Here is a 23441-nt window from a genome sequence, read left to right as displayed (position 1 = left end):
GTTTGGGCTATTGCTTTGTTGTTTAGCTCCAGCAGATTTATGGCCCATCAAGCTGTGGGCTACTTATCTTGGCCTAAATGTACTGGCCAGTGTTGTTTATAATATAAAACAACTGTGGTTTGACTTAACTCTGACTCCTAAATCAAAAGTGTCTTCTTATTTACTACACTTTCGGCCTTGTCTGATGAATAAAGCAAGCTGTTTTTACGAATGAACTCATTTCATATTGTAAATCCTTAATTTTTGTCTTCATGGATGTCCATGTAGGGTTTGCGCCTTTTTATACTGTAAATTCTGGTGTAAAATTAGACTGTGACGAAGTTTGTGTGTTTTTTTTTGTGGTGGGTATTACTCACTGAACTGAATCATCTGTTCCAAGGAGCAGATCTTTCACATCCAGCTGGCTCCCTGTCAGCCCAGCTCCTCTGACCTCAGGCCTGGTTACTGTCAGAAGTCTGTAGGATTGACGATAGGGGACTTGTTGTTCCTGTGCCATTTCTGCTGACAGAAAGGTCACAAACATTTGTTAAAAAACATCTGATTAGTCACATCTCCTCCATACAAGATCAGCCCAGGTTATGTGGGAAGTGTAGAAGAATTGATTTTCCTAAGATGAAGTCTTAAACAACACAATGGCATACAGTGAGACCATTGACCATGTCAGTGAAAATCAACTAGATTTCAACTAGAAGAATACTTTATTCTTCCAGGCTCCTTTAGCTATATCAGTGCTTTATTTCTATGTGGTTTCACAAAAGTAAATTATATTGTGACTTTTACTCTATTATGCTGTTTGCTGGTAATTCTAAAGCAATGCAGACATCTAGTCTGAGATGTTTGAGCATTTATGTGCATGTATTTAAAGAATCTTAGTTGAATATTTTGCATGGTCTTTAAAGAAAATTCTATCATTAGAATAATAACAAAAACACACTACAGTGGGCCGATGCTTTGTGGAGTTTGGGGACCACAACCACCTGCAAATGTCTAAAGTCTGTGAATATTTGAGACCTCTCTAAAGAAATGAATCTGTGATTACTGAACTGTGAATTGGTGTGGGTCCAATGCAATGGGCAAAAAAAAGATTTATATAATCATTTTGTAACATAAATTATCTCCCGAGTCGTTTGCATGTTGGAACCGAACGCAAGCTTCACACTGTTTGCCTGGAAATAAGTCAGTAGGTGCTTCTCTCTGTTGGAGCAGATGGCAAACTGTTAAAGTTGAGGTATGTCAGAAGGGAGATTTATTCCTGAGAATTATGAGGAATCACTGAAGTGCTGCATCTCTTTAAAATAAGATGGTTAGAAGTTCGTAATGTAAGAGACAACATGATGTAATATCATTCGCAGTGGAGAAAGCTGGTAAATCCTGAGATCTAATCACTGTTCTAAAGTATGAAAGGGCTGGGCTGCTGCTAGTGGAGGAAAACAGAGACAAATTTATGATGCTTAATGGTGATGTGAGGGGGCACAGAATGTGTTGGTACAACATTTCCAAATCAAGTCACTTCCATAACAGGAAGAGATGGAAAGCTTTCAAGAATAAACCCAAGCTGCTCTCGCTCTCCTTTGTAGCCGCCAGAATAAACTGACATGCCTCCCTAGAAAATACCATTTCCTTTTTAAACAGATTCTTACAGCTTTTATGTCTTTCCTGTTGTTGTTATTTAAACACCTAACTGAAACTGAAAATGACCAACTTTCCCTCAGTAACACCTTTCACACTGAAGAGAGTGTTGTTAGCGCAAGCTTAGTTCTGCTATGTTCACTAATCGTTAAAACAACCTTCATGTTTGTTACCAACCAGCAGGTCACACACGTGTCATTTTGTCATGTAATCTGGATGTATAATTCAAGAGATTTGACCAAGTTTTCCAACAGATTTATAAAAAAAATTTAAACATTAAGATCTGAGCTGAACAACACAGACAAGGGTTGCAATATAACCCATGATGCAACAAATTAAAGACATACAGTACAGACCAAAAGTTTGGACACACCTTCTAATTAAAATGGGTTTTCTTTATTTTCATGACTATTTATAAGGCAAGAAATCCCACTTATTAACCTGACAGGGCACACCTATGAAGTGAAAACCATTTCAGGTGACTACCTCTTGAAGCTCATCAAGAAAATGCAGAGTGTGTGCAAAGCAGTAATCACAGCAAAAGGTTGCTACTTTGAAGAAACTAGAATATAAGGGGTATTTTCAGTTGTTTTACACTTTTTTGTTTAGTGTCTATTTCCACATGTGTTATTCATAGTTTTGATACCTTCAGTGTGAATCTACAATGTCAATAGTCATGAAAATAAAGGAAACTCATTGAATTAAAAGGTGTGTCCAAACTTTTGGTCTGTACTGTATCTTCAGTTTCATCAGATACACAATATTACAAAATGTCTCTTTTGTGTGAATCAGAAAATTTTCCATTTTGTCTGTACGAGCTAAATGCTTAAAATGACAGCGTAGTAAAAAGCCACATGCTTCTGCTATGCCTCAGCTATACGCATGTCCTGTCCAAGTACTCACAGTCTGAAACACGTCACACAGTGCATGTGTTTGTGTGTCAACCAGCCCCTTCACATAGTTCAGTCAGGTTAAAGCTCAGCAGCACGCTTGGAGCTCACATGGCTGTATAAGGGCAGAGGGACTGCTCCAGTGCTGCAACAGTACGAGAATGAGGGAGGAGGGAGACGGGGAGAGAGGACCAACTCCCATCTGGTAGTTCTTAAAACTCCTGGAATGCTTTTGCTTTAGTTACACAAGCCAAACAAGCTTCTCACCAAGTCAAGATGTTCCCCTCGAGCCTCCTGGCCGTGCTCTCCTCAACACCTCCAGCGACCTCCTCAATCAGTCTGCCACAGTTGTTAAACCCCTCATCTGTGGAGGGATTTTTTTGTTATGCATATGGAAATGAGACAGTGATCAGCTGTGTACGAAGAAGAATTAAAAAATAATTAGAAATGTCTTTCTAATATCGACATACTCTTTGATTTATAAGGAATCTGCGATGAAAGCCAAATCCAGCTGAGTCCAGATGTGTTCCCTCTGCATTTGGCCCCTCTGTTTTAATGCTGACACTTTCTGGCTCCTTCACCTCCTTCGTCAGAGTCGTCCTGCTGCTGAATGTTGGCTCTCTGCTCCAAGGGATGGAGAGAAAATAAGAGGAGCCCGAGCCGCTGCTTTAGTCTGTCTACTCTGCATGGTGTCGGCTTCTTGCACTCTTTTTTTCATTATTCAAATGAATAGGAAGCCTTTTGGGTAAAAGATGTCATTCCTTAAAATTTACCATCAGCACCAACTGAATTCATCTTTGATGTGTTTCTGCTAAGGAGGAGTAAAGCTGTGGCTCCCATGGCTCAATTGGTGATTACAGTAAAGCGAGATTTTTGGGGGCCATGAGAAAAAGGATTTTCAATTTTCCACCCCATGTGTGTACAGCTGTTTGCAGTTCTACCCATCTACCCCCTCCTGCTCCTTCTCCCTTCTGTCTTTCACACTTTATGTTGACTCGGCATCCCTCTTTTCCGGTCTTGTGTGGCTTCATGGTATTGTTTCTGGTCCCTAGGAGAAGCCAGGTGGTTTATTTAAGGCCTATAGTTGAGAAAGCAGTAATTACTGTTTGTTCGTGTTGACGGGGGCCATTTACTGGTATCAAGGTATACAGAGGTTTCAGAGGGCCCCATCAAAATTTCTAAACACTTGTTGTGAGCTTAAGCGTCTTATTATTAACATAAATTAACATAAACGTTAGGCGTGAAGGGCAGTGAGATTTCCTCCAGCTAGCCAAATATATTATTAGCATGCAGAGTGTGAATACATGTCACTTTTTCTTAAAAAGATTTAAAAGTAGTTGGTGAACAATCCTATCTGCAGACTGCATTCCAAAATATTGGACGGCAAGATCTCAGACGCCTCCGAGTGTACATGGCGTCTAGACCATGTAAAAGCATCAGGTTAACTGATATGCTGCACCCGTATGTTACTGTGCAGAAGTATGTGCATAATGGTGGAGCAGTTGAAACTAATTAGAACAACATTGGATAGGGACTTTTTTGTTATTTAAAATGAATTCACAAATGAAATGGAGGCAATATTTCAAATATCAATGGTGAGAAATGGAAGACGATTCTAAAAGCAGTGTCTTGGAGTACTTAATATGCAAACAGGAAGAATGGATTCCTGTTTCAAGATTTTCCTTGGACAAAATAGGCTCTTTAACAACTGCATCAAATGCAACCAGCAGTTATCTGTTAAAAAAACAACTTTCAGCTTTGCACAAGTAGATCGTCTGCTGATACAGCAGATAACATTGTATCATCATTGTTACTTTATAAAAACACTATCAGAAAATGGTAGAGTCCACTTTGCAATAAGCATGTTTAATTGAAAATACGTCCAACTTTTCTTTTCGTTTTTTGCTCCATTCATCAAAACTAAGTTAACACTGAGTATTGCTTAGTATGGTTTATCTTTACTGCAGTACATATAATTATTCCATTCCTGTTTTGGAAACAGACCTGGTATTTTCACCCAGCATTATCTGATAAAAAATAATGTGTCAAATCTTGCAACAGCCTGTGACAATTTGACGTTACCTTGCAGTATCAAAACCTGGCTCCCTTTTGTAGAGTTTTGTTTGGCTTCTTTATTTTTATACCACATCGAAAAACATTTGCTTTCCATTTCTGTATATTCCACCTTAGATATCCGCCACCCAGAGGAGTTGTCTCTACTGCGCAAACCTCGTGACCCCAAGAAGAAAAAGAAAAAGTTGGAGGAGGCAGAAGAGGACAGTCTGGAGCTGGAGGGTCCCCTGTTGACTCCTGGATCTGGTGAGGCACAGACAGCTTTTATATTTCTGTCTACATTAAAATAATCTTTGTTTATGTTACACTGACATTGTCTTGAAGCAGCAGGTTGAACAGCAGGTTCTGCTGGCCCACACGGAGCATCTTCCATTCTTTTTGTTTGTGCATGACTGCACCTGTGGTTGAGAAACCACTAAGATAACTCCACACTGCTGTTTCTAGTGACCAAATGTGAATGTGTGAATTGGAGGCCTGCAAGGGATTGACAGCCATGGCTCCCAATTCTTCAGCAGGGAGGACTAAGAATGGTTGAGATTCCACACATAGCTGGTCACGCTGCCATTTTAAGCCCAAACCAGGGAAGAGGAGTGCAGTTATTATAACCCTCCTGCTCCTCCTTCTCTTTGTACTGAGTGATGGAAAGTTGCAACCATATGAGCAAGGAGGAGCAGAACAAAACAGGCTGGGTCACTGTCACTGATTTATGGGACGGAGTAAATGAGTCTACTTAACTGTTGCTTCATTTCCACTGCTGTTCTTTTTATTCTTTCTTTAGAAAAGCTTCTTTTAAATGCTTATGTGAAATTAGAATTAATCCTAGAAAATGCAAAAAGGAACCACCTCATAATAGCAAAGACGATCACACCCAAAGTCACATCATTACATAACATGGGTGTGTGACATTCAAGATGTACTTACTTCCCAGTGGGTGCGTGTGGTCACACTACGAGGCGGAGCCGAGTTTCAACAAACACGTGCAAACTCTACTTGTTGTCATTCGTTTCCTTGTCTACTCAGTGTGCTTCCTGCAGGGCCTCCCTTTCAAATCACAAGCTGCAGTCTAAGGCTTTATTTCGTGGTCAGATTGTAGGATGTTCTGTCCATTGTGGGGAGGAGGCGGCCGCTTAGCCCAGATCTCCTGATCAAAATCACAAGGCTTTGCAGAGAGGCAGCGATGCAATCAGAATGCGCTCTTTTCCTCTCTCCACCCTTCTATCAGTGTGACTTGTCACATGCGGTGCTGCTGTTAATCAGTCAATAAACTGAAAAGGATTTAAAGCGATTTGAGAATGATTTATGCTTCTTCTTTTTTTAAAGCAAAAAAATATAAAAATAAGAAATTACACCATTCATTTAATTTATGTTTCTCATTCCATTTTATAACAGATTAACAAAATTAAATGTCCATAGGTATTTCAGTCATAGAAGTAAATAATGAAGACTGAGAAAATATAAATATTATCAGGAAATAATAAAATTGAGAGACAATCTTAAGATTATAAGAAAAGAAATCACTGGTTTTATAAACAGAGTTAAAAGTTTCTTGTTTGTGTTTTTATGACACAAATTGAGACTTTTCCCCACAGTTTTCACCACATATTGTACCCTAAGTTGGCAAAACTTCTGATAACTAGGGCTGTATACCAGACATGCACTAGAATTTGATTTCTCAAATTCAGATTTCTGGTTGAGAAATCAACCAGAATTTCAGTTTGGTCTGCAGCACAAGCACGCTCTAATACGTCTGCTGGAGGATGACGGAACATTTTGATGTCTCAGCAGTTTTGTAAAGAGGAGAACTTGACCCTAAGTTGACCTCATTAGATAACATGAAGGTTCTATCAAGTTGCAGTAGAGTAGAAGACAGCCAGGCTTGAGCATAAATTTATTAAGACTGCTAGAGTAAGAGAGAGTGAGACTTCAGCAGACAACATCAAGGCTGTGCATATTACAGCAAGGTTTCTCCTTATTTTATCTTGTGCTATTAACCTCTGTCTATAATAAATACTGCCTATATATCTAAATCTTGGATTTGGAAATTTTGGCAGATTGTGGAAAACTTTACTCAAAGCAGATATTAGAATTTTCCGATGAATCAGAAAATTGTTGCTAAACTGTTCACACAGGATACATGGTCATTTTGACCACTGTCTTGTCTGCATTTGAAGTCACTGTTGCTGTGTTGAATGATTACACATATATGGATGGAACCATGTTAGTTGTGCCCAACCCATCTCTTTCTAAAAATGGGACAAACTGACTCATTCGCTCTGGCACCGGAAATGCCACATAGTCTCATTTTAATATTCTTTATCTTTTGTCTTTTCTTCTGCTTTTTCTGTTTTCCTCTTTCCTTGAACAGTTTGAAGCATCCTGAATCTATCCTACTAATTTTGTTTCTTACTATTCCTCTCCTTTTTCCTTCACTTTTTCCTGTCTTTCCTTTTCCTACTTTCTTTCTCACACCAGCCTCTGAGATAATTTACATCGGACCAGTGAAAGGTAAGCTTTTCCTTCGTCTTCTGTCCTGTGTCTTCTGCACTGCTTCCTTATCCTTCTCCCCCTTCCGTTGGCGCATTAGACCTCATCCGTAGGCTGAAGGCTGGCAGTAGAGTCACCTGACTTCTCTTCAAGAGAGAGTCACCTGACATTAGTAGTCTCATGATACAAACTTATGCATCCTATTAGGTCAAAGCTCAGTTTTCTTTTTGAGTAATTTAAGGCTGCTGCTCTCTAAAGGATGTGGAGGACAGTCAGCAGTTTAAACATACATTATTATTCTGTCTTTATGGCTCAGATAACAACCCAAAAAGAAAAGTAATCCAGTTAAATTTATTGTTTTCCACTTTTGTTTTTCTTGCTTGAGGTCCTCAATCAATCATCATCAATCACTTAATTTTGGTAAATTGTCCACATTAAACACAGAAAACAACAAAAGAAAAAAAAACAACAATAAACAAACCCATAATTCCCCCCAAAAAAGGAATAGGCTGAAGCCAAACTTATTCTTGCCTACCCTATTCTTGCCTAGGTCCTAACTGCAGCATGCAACCAAGTGTGGGAAATTCAGGGAATTCCATTTTGCAAGAACTAAACAGTAAACAGGATGGAGGAGGCTTATTTGTGTTTCTCAATAAACTGACAGCTTTGCCTTCTACATACTTGCGCTACATGGTTGACATTCCTCCTGAGACCCTATGGGAGATGGGAGTACTCTCCCTGCCCTGGTGAACTCGGCATTAGGAGGAAGACCTTGGAGGATCCGTTGGATAACACCCTCCCCCACATAAATGGGTGGTCAAAGCCGGCACTCCTTTCTCATGACCTTAGCTCACAAACACAAACATACACTGTCACAAACTCCAACCAAACCCACTTCCTTGTTTCAGAAGAGATTTAGTGGTTTAGTCAACTACTTCTTGACCTACGGCTGTAGGAGGAAGAGAGGGAACGAAGGGGGCGAGATCGCCAAAAATACTCTCAACAGGAAATGCAAACAGCTTTACCCCAGGGACTTGTGTGTGTGTGGTGTCGGATTCCAACTCTGAAAACCTAAAGGAAAAAATTGTACATGTAAATAAATGTTTGGAGCACTTGAATATAATATTTTGTTAAACTAATTTGTTAGTATTGTTAATTTTGCCTGTCCTTCCTTAAATCTCGCCTTGGCTGTGCATAGTTTGCTGCAGCAGTGTAATTCTGTCGGTATGTGGTTGTAATTTAGTAGGTCTGCTTACCTTATGATGTATTGAAAACTCTGTTGGGTGGAAGTTATATAGTGATGTTGAATGCTAACTGGTCTTACTAAGTATATCATTAGGGTTTCATGATTCAAAGTGGGGCATAATTGTGAAGTGGGAAAAAATGCTTTCATATTCAGTCCCTTTCACTCTGATATTGCTAAATAAATTCCAGCGCAGGTGGAGAAATGCAAGCCACACCTTTCAGATTTTCATTTGTAAAAGTTTGAAAGCCATCTTTCACTTTCATTCTGCTTTGTAATAATACACTACTTTTAGTTTACATAATTCTACTGAAATGGTTGTAATGTGGGAAAAAAAAGATCATTGTAAAAAGATGAAAAGCTTTGCAAAGCACCATTTACGTAGTGAAAATGTTTTTCTTTACGCATTGTGTGCTTTTCTTTGTATGTGGATAATGGTGGATTAACTGGTGACTTTGGTTTATGTTTTTTCTATTGCAGGGAGTATCTACTCTAGTCCAGGCTTGTACAGTAAGACCATGACCCCCACCTACGATTCCAGAGATGGCAGCCCTCTGTCGCCCACCTCAGCCTGGTTTGGGGACAGCCCCCTGTCAGAGGGCAATCCCGGCATCCTTGCTGTCAGCCAGTCGATAGCCTCACCAGACATCCTGGTTAAACTCTACAAACCCCAGTCCCTGCTGGACAAAGCCAAGATCAATCAAGGGTGAGATGATGCTGACCTCGTAGTTTGGAAAAAAGCCAGATCATCTTAAATGTTAATATGTTGTTTTTACGTAGTTTTGATCTGTGTGGGTTTTTATTGTAATGTTAATGTTTGTTCAGGTGGCTGGACTCATCCAGGTCTCTCATGGAGCAGGATGTGAAGGAAAACGATGTGCTGCTGCTGAGGTTTAAATATCACAGCTTCTTCGACCTCAACCCTAAGGTATGTCCCACCATCAGGGAATCACAATTAGCTAGTTTTTTGTACTATACAGTCATGTGATATTTTAGGGAAAATATAGTAATTAAAATGTGTGCCGTCTTCATGTTTCAAGAAACATTTGTGCTGTTTTTTTGAGTTTGAATCTAATCAAATTCATTGATCTAACGCTAGTCTGGTCGTTAAGGCAGAGCATCTTGAGTTCTGGGAGTTTAACAGGTGTTGCAATGCCTTTTCCCTTCAGCATGTGTTTGTATTTATCCGCAGTATGATGCCATCAGAGTCAACCAGCTCTATGAACAGGCCAAGTGGGCCATCCTGCTGGAGGAAATTGAGTGCACAGAGGAGGAAATGATGATGTTTGCTGCCCTGCAGGTAAGAACAGTGTGTTTTGGCGAAAGCCTGGTCTTTTTTTTCTCCCTTTCCTTGTTTGGTATATAGATCTGAAATATGAAGGGCTTTGCAGTCATTTTTATCTTTGGATGTTGTAACTCACTACCTGATGCTAATTAATTGGACTGGATCCCAGTCAAAAGCTGGGCCATATGGCTGCCAGTTGGGCAGTGCACACAGTGTCTTGGTGTTCATGCTGCTTTACAACCTGATCGCTGCTGTTTCTTCATGGTACTGCTTGTTCACTAATGTTCTTTAGCAAACCTCTGGGGTCTTCACAGAACAGCTGGGTTTATACTGAGATTGATTTCCACACAAACACCCAGTTTACTAACTAGGGGACTTTTGAAAGCGAATGGCTTGGATTTTATAGATCAAAGGGGGGATGAATGCAAGTGCACACCACACTTTTTTGATTTATAAGTGTAAAAAAAATCTTAAAATCAATTTCCTTTTACTTAAAGTTCATAATTATGCACCACTTTGAATTGAAAGGTCAAATAAATAATTTCTTTATTGTGTGCATTCTGAGAATAAGCTCCATTTTCAGTATTGTTTCTATGGGACTTCTGAATATGTTTACATACCTCAATCAGTTAGTTTTAGTTTTGAATTACAGTAGGCTAGAATCAAGCCTATTATCCATGCTGCTCTTCAAGTAGTGGGGTAATCCCTGGACAGGCCACTAGTGAAAGGGGAGCAGTGGAAATGATCTACAGATGTTAACCCCTTTTGCTTCCTCAAGTTGCCACATGGTGCCCTCAGCTATTTCTGACCATCATAAACTGGGTGCCAAGACTTGAGGACGCCACTCTGTCCTCACCCCGAAGGTAATTATAGTGCGTATTTGGCCGCAGGACTCCATGCATTGGCCCAGACCACCCACTCCAACAAGATACCTTCCCATAGACCTGTTAGCCATTCCTTTGAAAGCTCTTGCAGTCTGAGGTGTGACCGTGTATTTTATCAGACTGGTAATAAATCACACTTGAATGGTTTCTTGTTGCTGTGCCATTAGTGTTGCTGATGAACGTTTGGTGTTCCGACTGGTGGCGGCTCTGTCACTACCTGTCTTATTAGTACGTAGCTCTACTGCGTTTCATCCACTTACTATGAGCATAAGATTTCACAGCCGAGGGAGACGAGCAGACATCTAAAAAAGGAGCAGTGATCATTTAGTTCCAGTCTGGTTCCGCTGGGCGTTTGCATGCCGTCATCTTGAGTTTACGCAGAAATTTGGCATGTGATGGTTAAAAACATAACCTAGACCCACAAAAATGGGGAAATAAGCTTTGTTCTTTAGCATATTTTGAAAAGAAATGTCAGTTTAGAATAAAACATCTCGCATGAACTCTTTCTGCCAGTCTTACTGCTTGTATGCAGCATGTTTCTGCCAAACACAGCTCTGTGGCTTTCACTTTCTGGGCAGCTGTTCATTCATCTATCGGTGAAGGAGGCTGGTGATGAGTTGACATGGGAAAATGCCATTTGTCAACAAGCTGTTTTTAGTTTTGGTGACTCACTGGAGGATTTTCTGTAATGAGGCCATCCTTCTGAACTGCTATTTCCATTGTTACTGACACATGTTTCCTCATCTTGCACATATGTACCCCAGTGAGAAAGATTTTTATTTGCTATTAAACTTCAAAGACATGCTATGAATGTTTCCCTGACCACATCGCTTATTATGCGGTGCATTAGCATCGTCTGTCATTTTGTACTATCCTGTTACGTTTTTTTTTAACTTCCTCATTTTCCTCTTAAACAATCATACAGCTAAGTTAAATGGTACACAATTGCAATAAGTTTTACCATACAAATATTTTATAACATTCATTGCAGCCCAGCTGTCATTTATAAAAGGGAACTTGGTGCATTTTTGCAAGAATAGCAGCAAACTTCACAGATATCAGCTAACATGACTACCGGTTCCTTCCTTGTACATCTTGTTCCATCTTTTTGTGTTCTCTACTTTAACTAATTGTCTCTCAGCTTTTCTGGTAGAGTAATACTCAATACTCATTGTTCTGTATAGAAGAAATAATGAATCATTAAGGTCATCTGAAGTGAAGCATTTTTTTATTCTCAGTACCACATCAACAAGCTGTCAGGCATGTCTTCAGACAACCACATGAATAACAGCGAGAAGGAGGTGGATGAGGTGGATGCAGCGTTATCTGACCTGGAGATTACTTTGGAGGGAGGGAAAACCTCCAGCACACTGGTATGAGAAAAACTCTACTGCAGTTGTTATTGTTATTGGTGTTGTGCATTTTCTGAACTTACAATGGGAAACTATTTTTTCCCCCAGTTCTGAGGTTTTGGTCCATTATTTTTGTTTCAGTTTTCGAGTTCATGAGCTTAATTTACGCTTCACATAAAGTTAACAAGGACACAAAATTGAGTCCACAGAGGAGGAGCAAGGAGAAAAATAAACAAGATACAACATGAGTGTACTATAAACTCAGAATTTCAGTAAATATATCATTTAGACTGTGTATAGTTATTTTCATTTCCTTTTCAACGCCATTTTTCCAACATTTACTTTAATTGCAATTTTAGGGCCCAACATGTAAACTGATGGACACTTTTGAGTGATGTAACAAGCTCAAAAGTGAGCTTGCTACATCACTGTATCCCTCAGCCTTGATAACCTGTAGTTAGTAAAGGTTATTTTCAGAATAACCTGCTCCAGTTCTTTTTTCTAACAGTTTTTGTCACAAGCAGCCATTCATCAGTGTAATGGATTACAAGTAAGCTGGACCTTCCACTAAGCTCTGTTAAATCCTAGGGTATGAGGGCAGTGTGTTACTCCACAGAGGAAAAATTGGCATTGGTATCAGGAGGTGCTTTTCACGACTTTTGTCCTGAGCTGCCTTTTTTTTTTGCGTACATAAAGTAATCACCCATTGGTTTTCCATTGACATTGTGCTCATTTTCTTCGTTTGCAGTTTGTACTTTGTTTTTCTCTTCACATATAACTTGATTTTGGGCACAGAACCAAATCATTTTTTTCCATTTTGCCCTTTTATATTGGTCAGCTCTTTAAAAGTAATACATTTAAAGTCATATAAATTATAAACCAAAGGACATGCTAAAAGTTAGATTTGGTATATTTCTAGTGTAAAATTCCCTCACTTTACAGTTGCTAATTCAACTGCTGACAAAGGAAGCATAAATGATAATGGATTTTTTTCCATTTCCCCTCAGGGTGACATCACATCTATTCCAGAACTGGCAGACTACGTCAAAGTCTTCAAGTAAGTGTATTTTCAGAGCAACACATCCCTAAAAAAATCATTTGCTCTTTCTCTGACATACAAAATGCAAGTAACTCATCATAAATTCAAGAACATTTCTGATTAAAACATTAGGAGAATTTTTATTAACTTTTTAAAGAATTATTTTCTCTTTCCAACATTGCACTAAACTGTAATGGTGCCAGTACCAAAGACCATTTAAAAAGGAGGGAGCTTTTAGGTTCTCTTTAGGGAGATTAGTTGGTGGAAGCATATTTTGAATCCAATCCGTTTTTGGCTCTTAGACTTTGCTGACAGAATGTTGCCTCCTGGGATGCTTGTCTCATAAAATATGCAGTATAAAGTTGTTTGGAGTGGGGGCTGTGATATTGAGGAGTATTTCCTCTGTAATGGTTTTCCACAATGCTGTCTCCATTCCTTCTCACCTCACTGACTTTACACTTCAGGAGCTCTCTCTCTTCCTCCTCTTTGTATTATCCTATGATCTTTCCTCCCCCACTCTTCCTGTTAACCTCTGTTGAAGAGTATTGAGCTTTTTTCCACCTGAACCTTGATATGTCTGTCTACCGTGCGTTTCCAGACCCAAGAAGCTGACGCTGAAGGGCTACAAGCAGTACTGGTGCACGTTCAAGGACATCACGATTTCCTGCTACAAGAGTAAAGAGGAAGCACTCGGGACACCTGCACACCAAATGAATCTCAGAGGTGCAGAAATCCAAACATACCTAAAGTGTTATATGATTCTTATCATGAAACGTGAAGGTTTATTTATCTGCTTTAAACATGTTATGGTAGGTGGCGTGTTAAAAGAATGACGGAAACCTTTTGTCCTCATTTCCCGTCTGCTCAGGTTGTGAGGTAACGCCAGATGTGAATATTTCTGGTCAGAAATTCAACATCAAATTGCTAATCCCTGTGGCCGACGGGATGAATGAGATCTGGCTTCGGTGTGATACAGTAAGGCTGAATCGTTTCCCCAGATTTGTCCTCCCTCTGTTGCTCTCTTTAATTCCGCTGTTGTTCTGTCTGCAGGAGAAACAGTACGCTCACTGGATGGCAGCATGTCGCCTGGCCTCCAAAGGGAAGACCATGGCTGACAGCTCATACAACCTGGAGGTCCAGAACATTCTCTCCTTCCTCAAGATGCAACACATGAACCCCGACCCTCAGTTCATTGAACCAATCACCACTGACATCAACCCAGAGTGTCTGGTGTCTCCACGATATCTTAAAAAGTACAAGAACAAGCAGGTAAGCCGCCCAGGTTCTGCTGGAAGATTCATTTAATATTAAAAAAAAAAAAAAAAAAAGGGGGGGGGGGGGGTTTCAAACAATTGAATACATTAGTATTAAACTACTAATAGTTGAGCTGATTGGTGAAACATTTTCTGCCCAGATATCAGTTGCTCTTACTCCACATTTTCCTGTTTTTTACTGTTTTTTTCACCTTAATTTCCTGTACATATTTTCCTCTGTCACAATGTCAACTTTCCATCAGACTTCTAAAACACAATCTTTACAACACCCAACTGCTTTTGCTAAACTCTATTTCTATCCTCTGATGCAGCAAATCAGAATTCCTTATGGTTAAATATTAAATGCACCAAAAAAGTTGAGCTAATTTTCAGCTTAATTGGTCCTGGCTAGTTGGAAACTCCAGCAAAAAATCTCTTGCTGCTTGAGCACTGTACTAAGCACAAGCAGGTCACGCTGACAAAAATGCTCTTTAATGTGGGTTCTGTAACTTGAAAAAACTCAAAGAGGGTCATTTTTATTGTTGGTGAGTGAACTAGAGGAATCACAAACAAAAAAGCTTTTTAAAAGGAAACCGTTTTCTGAGTATTTGTACATCAGCAAGTAATAGGAAAACTTCGTAGATTACATAAAAAAGACTTTTTGAGCTTTCAGCCTTTCATACTGTATTTGGAAAAGTTTCCAGCCTTTTAGGAAACTAACAGGTAAGGTAAAGACTGGAGGCTGCCGTTTTAGTAATGTAAGACAGGCTAAGTGCGCTAATCTCTAATATAAACTAATAACAATTTAAAATGTCAAGGTTTTAAAATAAGACGCTACTTTGTTACACACTATTGAGAAGTTAGCTTGGATCCTAACAAAAAATTTGCATTCACGGCAGGATAGCAACAAAAAAAGGAGATTTAGTGCTCTTCTTGATACTTGTTATATTTTATGTCCTACAGGACAATATAATACGGGTAAAACTGGCATCAGCAGGTGAAACCTTTACCAAAGCCTGGGGTTTGAATCGGTTACACAAGGTTTTAGCTACATCAGTTTTTTCACATAATTCCTACATTCTGTTTAGAAATCACTGTAAATTTAAAGAATCTATAAGCTCTATTTCAATCTACGCAAAAGAACTGACCTAGTGTTGAGGCAACACAAAACTGAAAACTGTTGAATTGTTTCTCTTATTTTTTGTTCACTCTCCAATTTTTGTGCATCTGAAGTTGTTCCAGCAGTAGGAGTGAAAGGGTTCAACATTTAATCCCTACCAGCCTTTTAATTCTCTTTCAAATGTTGGGAAGATTCTACACTTTGCTCAGCAGATTTGCATGCAAACAAATAGCCTGCTGTGTGTACACTGCAGCAGCTGAGTACACGGCTGCCATGGCAGTGTTAGTTAGGGATGGATGAGGCAGGATCTTACCTCTGTACTTTAGCTTAGTCACTCAATCTGGAGCTGTTTAAGTTGGAAGTAAAAATGTGGCGTTTTGCCAGAGGGAAGGATGTCAGGGGGGAGCTGATAAAATAAACGATGACTCAAGGAGTCTGGACCGCCGCTTGGAGTATCATAGATATCCAGAAAGAAATGGAGACGGAGAACAAGGATTAGACAATCATGAATTGCCATAAAAGAGGAAGCATTGAGTCATCGTCAGAGTTGGTGTTGGTTCCAGGGAAATCACACTTGTGGTTAGAAATACAGAAAACTAAACTTTGTTTTAAAAGCCTTTGTTCAAAACGGACTGTTGAGATTTAGTTAGGAATCGTAAAAGAATAAGTTACTATAGTCTACTGTGGATAAATGTAATATATTTTATGTTGCTGTTTTGCTACTTTGGTATGCAGTTTAGTTTCTGTCTTGACTGAAAAATGGCAGATCACTGCATAATGATCCAAATCAATCAAAGAAATGGTGCACCAGACACTAAATCAATTTTCTGGCATAGTCATCCAAGTCCTGCCATCTATGTGCTACTGAAAACATGTTGAATTTTCCGTATGAATCTATGCTACTTCATTAAAATATAAATTGTTTTTAAGGATTTTAAAAATCCTTAAAAACTCTTTACCAGGAGTTCAAACAAATGTGCCCTTCACTGTAATAGCTGTATTTCAAATCCAACCCCAAACTCACACCAGCCCAGTGTGATGAATGCTTTCCACGGGATCAACATGAAAGGGTAATGCAGTACAGTATGTACAGTGAGTGCCTTATGCTCACACACACATGCACACGTGAACTTGTGTAGTGGGCGTTGGGGCATCAGGAAATGAGCCTTGCTTGGGAATGCTGCGCGGGAAAACTGTCTGGGAAAAACCTGTAAACGCTCTAGCCGGCTGCGGCCCCTCCCCATCTTCCTTCAAATCAGGCTTCCTGTTGCAAGATTCGTCCAGGGAGACTTCCGTGCTGTTGCTCCAAGCGGATGTACACACAGGAATTTCTGCATTACGTGGGTTAGAGCACTGTCTGGTCTGCTTGTACAAGTTTAGCCATAAAGCAAACACTGAAAGAGTTGAAAAGCAGCTCCTAAAGCTTCAAGACGTTAATCACCGGCTCCACTGAAGTTAGTACACACCGCCATCTTGTGGTACAATATATGAAGAACTCTGATATTTTATTGTCTCTGTGGAAGTTATGACAAAGTAAACAGACAGTCAAAGCCTAAATATACAATTCCAGTTTCTATTTGACTGATGTTTTCCTTGACAACAGTGTTGCCGTCCTTCTTTTCTTTTTTGAGCTCTACTCTCTATTGTGGCTCAATACTGCATGACATCTCATCCCCACAGTCCTGCTCTTTCATTACAGTTATGCCGCAGTTTCCAGCATTACTTTTTTTATTATTATTATCCTTCCTCCCCTGACTCTAATCTTTTTTGCCTGTTTGTTGTCCAAACTCCTCTTTCTGTTTTTTTCTGCATCTCTGTCAAACTCCTGCATCTTTCCATACCCACCTCCTCTCTTCAGCCAGGCTATGTCAGGGATTTGGTAAGTGATGTGTCCACTGGGTGCCTTTAAGCCGTTCTGCATGTTTGTGTATATTCTTTTTTTGTCTGGGTGCTCCTCTAACTATAGAAAGTAGATGGCATAATTAATAATGTGTGTTGTTTGTCTTCAGCTATAACGAGTTTCCAAGAGTTAATAAGGAAAAGAAAATCACATGTGAAAGTATTGCTATGACTTCTACTTCATGTTGAAACGACAATCTTAACAAATATGTCAAAGACTAAAACATGGAGTTCTGCTGCATGCTTTAGTCCATTTAACACTCATGATAGATTAATAAGCGCTTAAATGACTTTAGTATTAGCTTTATAACACTGCTTTAGTTTCTGTGTCTCCAATATATAACTCAACTGGAGGTAAGTGACTGGCCACAGTAAATGTGTTTTGACAACAGTTACTTTACAAATACACACAATTGTGACTGAAACAATTTTAGGGTAGTTTTGATCCTGTGTGGACTTGTATGGCATTGATGTCGAAGAAGAAGAGGTGTTCAGGTTCACTGCAGTTGTTATGCATCAACATCAGGCCAGAGTCTTGTCAAAAATAAAATTAAAATGCACAGGAAAAATAATGACCACCACATTAAAACAAAATTAAAGAGTTATCAGTAAGTGTCATTAGAAAAACCATTGGATTATAATGTATGACGCCCCCTAGGTGACAGGACTTTTTGTTTTACAAAAGTATTTCATTCACACAGTAAGTTTTGCATTCCCTCGCAGTAATGTATTTACTAGTCACTTCATGCGCCATCTTGAATACGGTAAGGTTTTATCTATATTTGATATATTGTTTGTGAAATACCCGAGGTTTTATATCTTTCTTGCACCACAAACATATGTGTAAACTCACCTTGATTCTTTCTTTGCCTTGGCAACAGTTTATATTCAAGTGTCGATTTGTATTTGATGGGGTAGCTGTTGTGTTATGTGGTGACGGGATGACTTTGTTGGGCTGGGCTTAATTTGTGTTTTAGTTTAGTAGAGCACCATGCCAAAAATCAGTTTTTTTTATGTATGATTTTTGTCTTTGGCAGATTTCCGCCCGAATTCTTGAAGCCCATCAGAATGTGGCCCAGATGAGTCTCATCGAGGCTAAGATGCGCTTCATTCAGGCATGGCAGTCTTTGCCAGAGTTTGGAATCACTCACTTCCTTGCAAAGTACATAGTTCAATCGCCATGATCTATCTTTTTATCTGTATTTTTTGTGGCAATTCATGCGGTCTGTTGAGCTAAACCGTCATTCTTTGTTCCCCTTTTTGATCCTCAGATTCCAAGGAGGAAAAAAAGAAGAGCTGATCGGAATCACCTATAATCGCCTGATCCGGATGGACGCCCACACTGGAGACGCAATCAAGACTTGGCGCTTCAGCAACATGAAACAGTGGAATGTCAACTGGGAGATCAAGATGGTAGGGAGACCAACGAAAGTCACTAAAATTGTTTTTTCATACGGTACCGTATAAAAAATGTCCTCACCCTTTGAGGTTTTTCACATTTATCCCTAGTTCTGTGCATTTTATTGATGTTTCATCGGATATACCAACACAGTGCATCACATAATTGTGAAGTAGAGGTTTCCAAAAGCCAAAGGTTTTACAAATAAAAATCTTTGACGTTTATTGCTATGAATCCTTGAATAGTCAATACTTTGTAGAAACACAATTTCCAGAAGTTCTATCTGATCGTCTTTCGGGATAAGACAAACCTAACATTTTTTCCCACTAGCTTTCTTGTTTCTGCTGAACAAAGTATCCCCACAGCATGATTCTTCCTCCACCATGTCATATAACATGGGACTGGTGGGTTTGGCGTTAGGTTTTCATCTGTCCAGAACATGTTCTTCTCCATTTTCAACCATGTCTCTGACAAGGATTGTGGCAAACAAAACTTTTTCCTTAAAGGGGGGTGCACCTCATGACAACAATGCAAAATAAATTCCATATATTGTTTGTTGGTAGTCTGATTGATGCGTCATGTCCTATGCATTCAGGTGACTGTTGAGTTTGCGGACGAGCCCAGTCTGTCCTTCATCTGCGCCGAAGTGGACTGCAAGGTGGTCCACGAGTTCATCGGCGGCTACATCTTCCTGTCGACACGCGCCAAGGACCAGAATGAGTCGCTAGATGAGGAAATGTTCTATAAACTGACCAGCGGCTGGGTCTGAGCAGTTCCAGGCCAGCAGGGGTCGATGATTTTTAGGTCAGGGGTCGGGAAGAAGAGCAGGCTTGTATGGGTTTATTTTATTGTATTCTGTTGTCTTTTCAAGTGTTTGAAACTGTGCTGAAGAAGTCAAAGTTTAGCACAGGTATTTCCAAGACTGACACAGTTATTGTTCTAGTTTTTTATATATATATACCTATATATATATATATTGCATTAATGCTCACAGTCATTTGTTACGTCACTAATGTTTTGGTTGGTACAATCCAGATGAAGCCTTTTGTTTGAGTAGGAATCTTAGAATAACACCTTGTACCACCTTCTTATTCTCCTCTTTTCTTTCTTGTCTTTTCTTCTCTTAGAGTTATGGCCACAAATTTGAATCCATGATGACCGTTTGATCAACCTTTAGATTTAATCCCAAAGAATATATTTCAGACTTGTCTTTTTTTCCTCTCTTAATCATATTCTGTATTTTTCCTTAGTCTGGAAAAATATGGAGTTGATTTTATCATTTGCCAAGTCTGGAGAAATATAGAGGAAATGTTCTTTTTTAATTATACAAAACATTTTAAAAATCCAAATCTCATAACATGTGGAGTTATTTCAATAATGATACTTATCTAAGATTAGTCTTTGTAACTAATCTTTGTGAAATTTAAATGAGCTTTTTTAATTTTGCCTTATGACGTCATAACTAGTTTAAGTATTATGGATTAAATTATACTTTGCCAAATGCTCAAGATGACTGAAGTATCTTGAGCATTTGGCAAGATACCAAATGCTTTTGTGATCAAAAGTCAAACGTCCTTTCTATTACTCTCCTTTACGTCTCATGGAAACGCTTTTGATTTATAGATTCCTCTCTATTACATTTTTCTTTTGCTTTCTTACTGCACACCTTTCGTCTTGTTTGGTTGAGCCACCCTGTTGGCCGTGTATTAGCCTTCTGCAGACACCCTTCTAAGCCTTCATTTGTATTCAGCAGACTGAATAGGAAACATTTCTGAAAACGCTACACCTTAGTGCGCTGTAATGAGCGTCCTGTGGGTTTTACCACCTGGGTGTACCGAACAAGGTCAAAATGTCTCATTCAGTTTGAGCAAGGGCACCAATTCTTTTTTCTGACTTTCCTACATTTTTTTCAACTGTAACAGCAAGAGATGTGGCCGTCTGTAGCTGCTTTTAGGAGTTTTAAGCAACCGGAGACTTGAAATTACAGCTGTGACGTTAAAGTGCATGTACACTACACAACAGGAGGAACACTATCACAGTCCCTCGACGCATGTCCTACGTTAATGAAGTCCTGTGTCTCACCGTATAGTATTATATTGTTATCAATACACACCAGCAAAAGGTCACCGAATTTAAAGAATGAATATGCAATTTTTTTTTGTTCTCTTCTCAGTATGAAGGATTGATAAATGAAGTATTGTTATTTTTTGTAACTAATGTAAAAACTCAAACATTTTATAAAATTGTACAGTGATTGTTTTTCTGCTTTGGGGATTTGGAGGGTTTTTTTTTCCTTTCAGAAGCCATCAGTCGACGTGTGTAGCTTTCAGAACTGTGTCTGTACATTGTGGTCTTACTGAGGTCCCACATGACGATGCATATGAATTTAAATGAAGATAACACTAGTCTCAAACTCCTGACTTGGTTGAGATGTTTTTCCTAGTTTATTTTGTTCATTTATTTTTGTGTCTTCTCTTGTCCCATTTGCAAAAAAGAGAAAAAAAAGTTAATTAATGGCCAAGAGAACCATATTTATTATTTGTTTGAACTGACAACAATTATTTACAAACATTTCTGCCTTATATTCAGCTTGTTCACATTTTTTATAACTTTTTTTTTGTCACAACTGAAGAGTACCATATAATGTGGTGAAGAAGATGACCCTGGAGTTTGAGACAGTTCAACAAAAATTAATATTAATAAGAAATAAGAGAGAAGAAAAAACCAAGCATATATAAATTTTTTTTTTTTTTTCTTGTTGATGTTTTGTTTGCCTCCAGTGTCCAGAGCAGCTGTGCATGTCCTGCTGTTCTGTTTTCTGACTGTAAAAAAATGCATTTATTTTAAAAAAAAATAAAGTAATTTTTATTTAAATTATTTGGCTCCAGTTTTTGCAGAGGCATCTCTGCAAAAACATCTATGCTCTTTTTGGTACATTTCATACCAGGTGGTAGAGGCTTTTGTGTTTTAAGATATGGACTCCAATAATGCATACATCGCAGTTCTTGAGTTGCTGACGGCAGCCGAGTGCAGAGAGAATGACAAGTCATCATGGTGTACTTGTTCACTTGTGAACAAGAGATATATGGACTGATGGATTAAACTGCGTCCTAGCAGTCTAATCCATCAGTTCTGAATAAAATATTGCCTACACCTTAACTTTTTTGTCACTTCATGTAAAATGCTGTCTTACGAAGTTTTCTAAGCAGTTTATTGCAATGAGTTTGACTAAATCTGCATGACATTTGCACTTTGTGACTCTTCCTTTTTTTTTTTTTTAGGCTGTACAATTATTTACTGGAAGTCTTTTTGAAGCCTTCTTTAAAGCTTTGTATGCACTGGCTTTGTCTTTCCACTAGATGACAGAGTTCAACCAGAAGTACGCCTCCGTGTGACAGTCTCAGGCTGGTGCAATCCAAACATGACGAAAACAGACTGACCAGCAGAAACCAGGTGGTGGCAAATGGAGGTAGAGATCGAATCTGAGGACGCCCCCTGACAATCTGTTTACTCTCAGGCTTTTGCTTGTTCCCCTTCAGTGGAAACGTGTGGGTGTGAACGTGAAACAGCTGAACTCTGGAGAATGATGACGGATCAGGACCCCCTAAAACCACCTGATGATGACTTCATCATCTTATGAAATGGTAGCAAAAATCAACATGGTTTCATCAGGGAAGACAGGAAATCTATTAAAGAGGATGATAATTAGAAAATAATGCAGTAGTGATGGATTTGCTTTGCCAATGCGTGTTATAGGATTCACCTAATTACAGATGTCATGTTATAGAGCCATAACATCTGTTGAAGAATTTAAACCATATTGGATCCTGAATGTCTGATACTGTTGTTATATATAGGATACTGGCTACTTTTTTATGTATATAAAAAAAGTTTGTGAACAGAAATATGTTGAATGAATGAGATTCTGCTGATTGCCGACACAGGAAAAAAAAAGACTAAGCCAACACTTTTGATGCAGGAAGTGACCTCTGTGGAATTAAACGGGTGAGAAAATGTGTTTCTCCTCATCCACCAAAAAGAATTTATCAGAACAAAACTTCCTTTGCCCAACGATTATGAAAGACTTTTAAGGGAAGGAGCAACCTAAACTTGAGGAATGAGCATACAAAAAAATATTTATGCTTCAGTCAGGACAGATAGTTCTAGCAGGAAGTAAACAAGCAGACCACAATGCAACTTTTTGGGGATTGTTTGTAAAGTTTATCAGTTTTTATGTTTTACTAGAGTTTTTTATATGTGAAATAGGCAGAAGTCGCCCTGGCAACAATGCAAGCACTAAACAGATGGAGAAAGTGGATGGATGTCTCTTCTCTAAGAAAGAAGAAACATCTGCTAATGTCTACAGATTGTGTTAAATCAACAACTACTCTTTCTGTGTTGTTCTTCTGTATATTTAGCCAGACCAAATAACTCCAGTTCTGGCTCTTTTTTTCAGTGTGTGAGCCAAATGAATGAGAATGTTTATCCGCAGTTGTACATCAGTATTTAAACTTTAAGCAGATGTGAGGGATGTTGTTTTTACAATAACGTTTTCATATCTAAATATCGGGTTGTAGTTGAACCTTTAGAAATGAAACATATGCTGATTAAGTTGCAAAAGGTTGGATCACACAAACACTGCGTAGCTTGTGAAAATTAGGTAGTCTACTCTAGCGACAAAAATGTTGAAATTAGCACGTTGATGCATGCCTTTAAAGTAACAATGTAAGAATTGGAGCAGAAATCATCCATCTGTGGTAAATTATAGCCAGACTAGCCTAGCTGAGTAGTTTATGAAGTGTCAAACATACAACTTTAAGACAACAATTCTCCTAAATTTCTCTTCCTTTGGATAATTTACCACATAACTCACTTAACTCAGATTCAAGAC

General features: G+C 38.9%; 1 protein-coding gene across 5 annotated transcripts in view; it reads left to right on the top strand.

The window, feature by feature from the left end:
- Positions 1-21424, top strand: part of fermt2 (FERM domain containing kindlin 2) — a 45661-nt gene extending 24237 nt beyond the window's left edge. For 2 of the 5 annotated variants that reach the window (XM_032547273.1, XM_032547269.1), the window contains exons 4-17: positions 4710-4838; positions 7065-7097; positions 8800-9025; positions 9145-9247; positions 9512-9619; positions 11727-11861; positions 12848-12897; positions 13478-13602; positions 13748-13854; positions 13930-14148; positions 17111-17131; positions 18189-18313; positions 18423-18564; positions 19146-21424. In XM_032547273.1, the coding sequence (XP_032403164.1) occupies positions 4710-4838; positions 7065-7097; positions 8800-9025; positions 9145-9247; positions 9512-9619; positions 11727-11861; positions 12848-12897; positions 13478-13602; positions 13748-13854; positions 13930-14148; positions 17111-17131; positions 18189-18313; positions 18423-18564; positions 19146-19319 (1697 nt within the window). In that variant the 3' untranslated portion in view covers positions 19320-21424. The remainder of the gene's footprint in view (positions 1-4709; positions 4839-7064; positions 7098-8799; positions 9026-9144; positions 9248-9511; positions 9620-11726; positions 11862-12847; positions 12898-13477; positions 13603-13747; positions 13855-13929; positions 14149-17110; positions 17132-18188; positions 18314-18422; positions 18565-19145) is intronic. The other 3 variants (XM_032547271.1, XM_032547270.1, XM_032547272.1) reach the window with 3 other exon arrangements.
- Positions 21425-23441: the final 2017 nt, after the last annotated feature.

The sequence above is a fragment of the Xiphophorus hellerii genome, chromosome 19 (genome assembly GCF_003331165.1).
Source record: "Xiphophorus hellerii strain 12219 chromosome 19, Xiphophorus_hellerii-4.1, whole genome shotgun sequence".
NCBI lineage: Eukaryota > Metazoa > Chordata > Actinopteri > Cyprinodontiformes > Poeciliidae > Xiphophorus > Xiphophorus hellerii.
The sequence above is the reverse complement of the archived record's forward strand: the minus strand, read 5'-3'. Positions and strand labels throughout refer to the sequence as shown.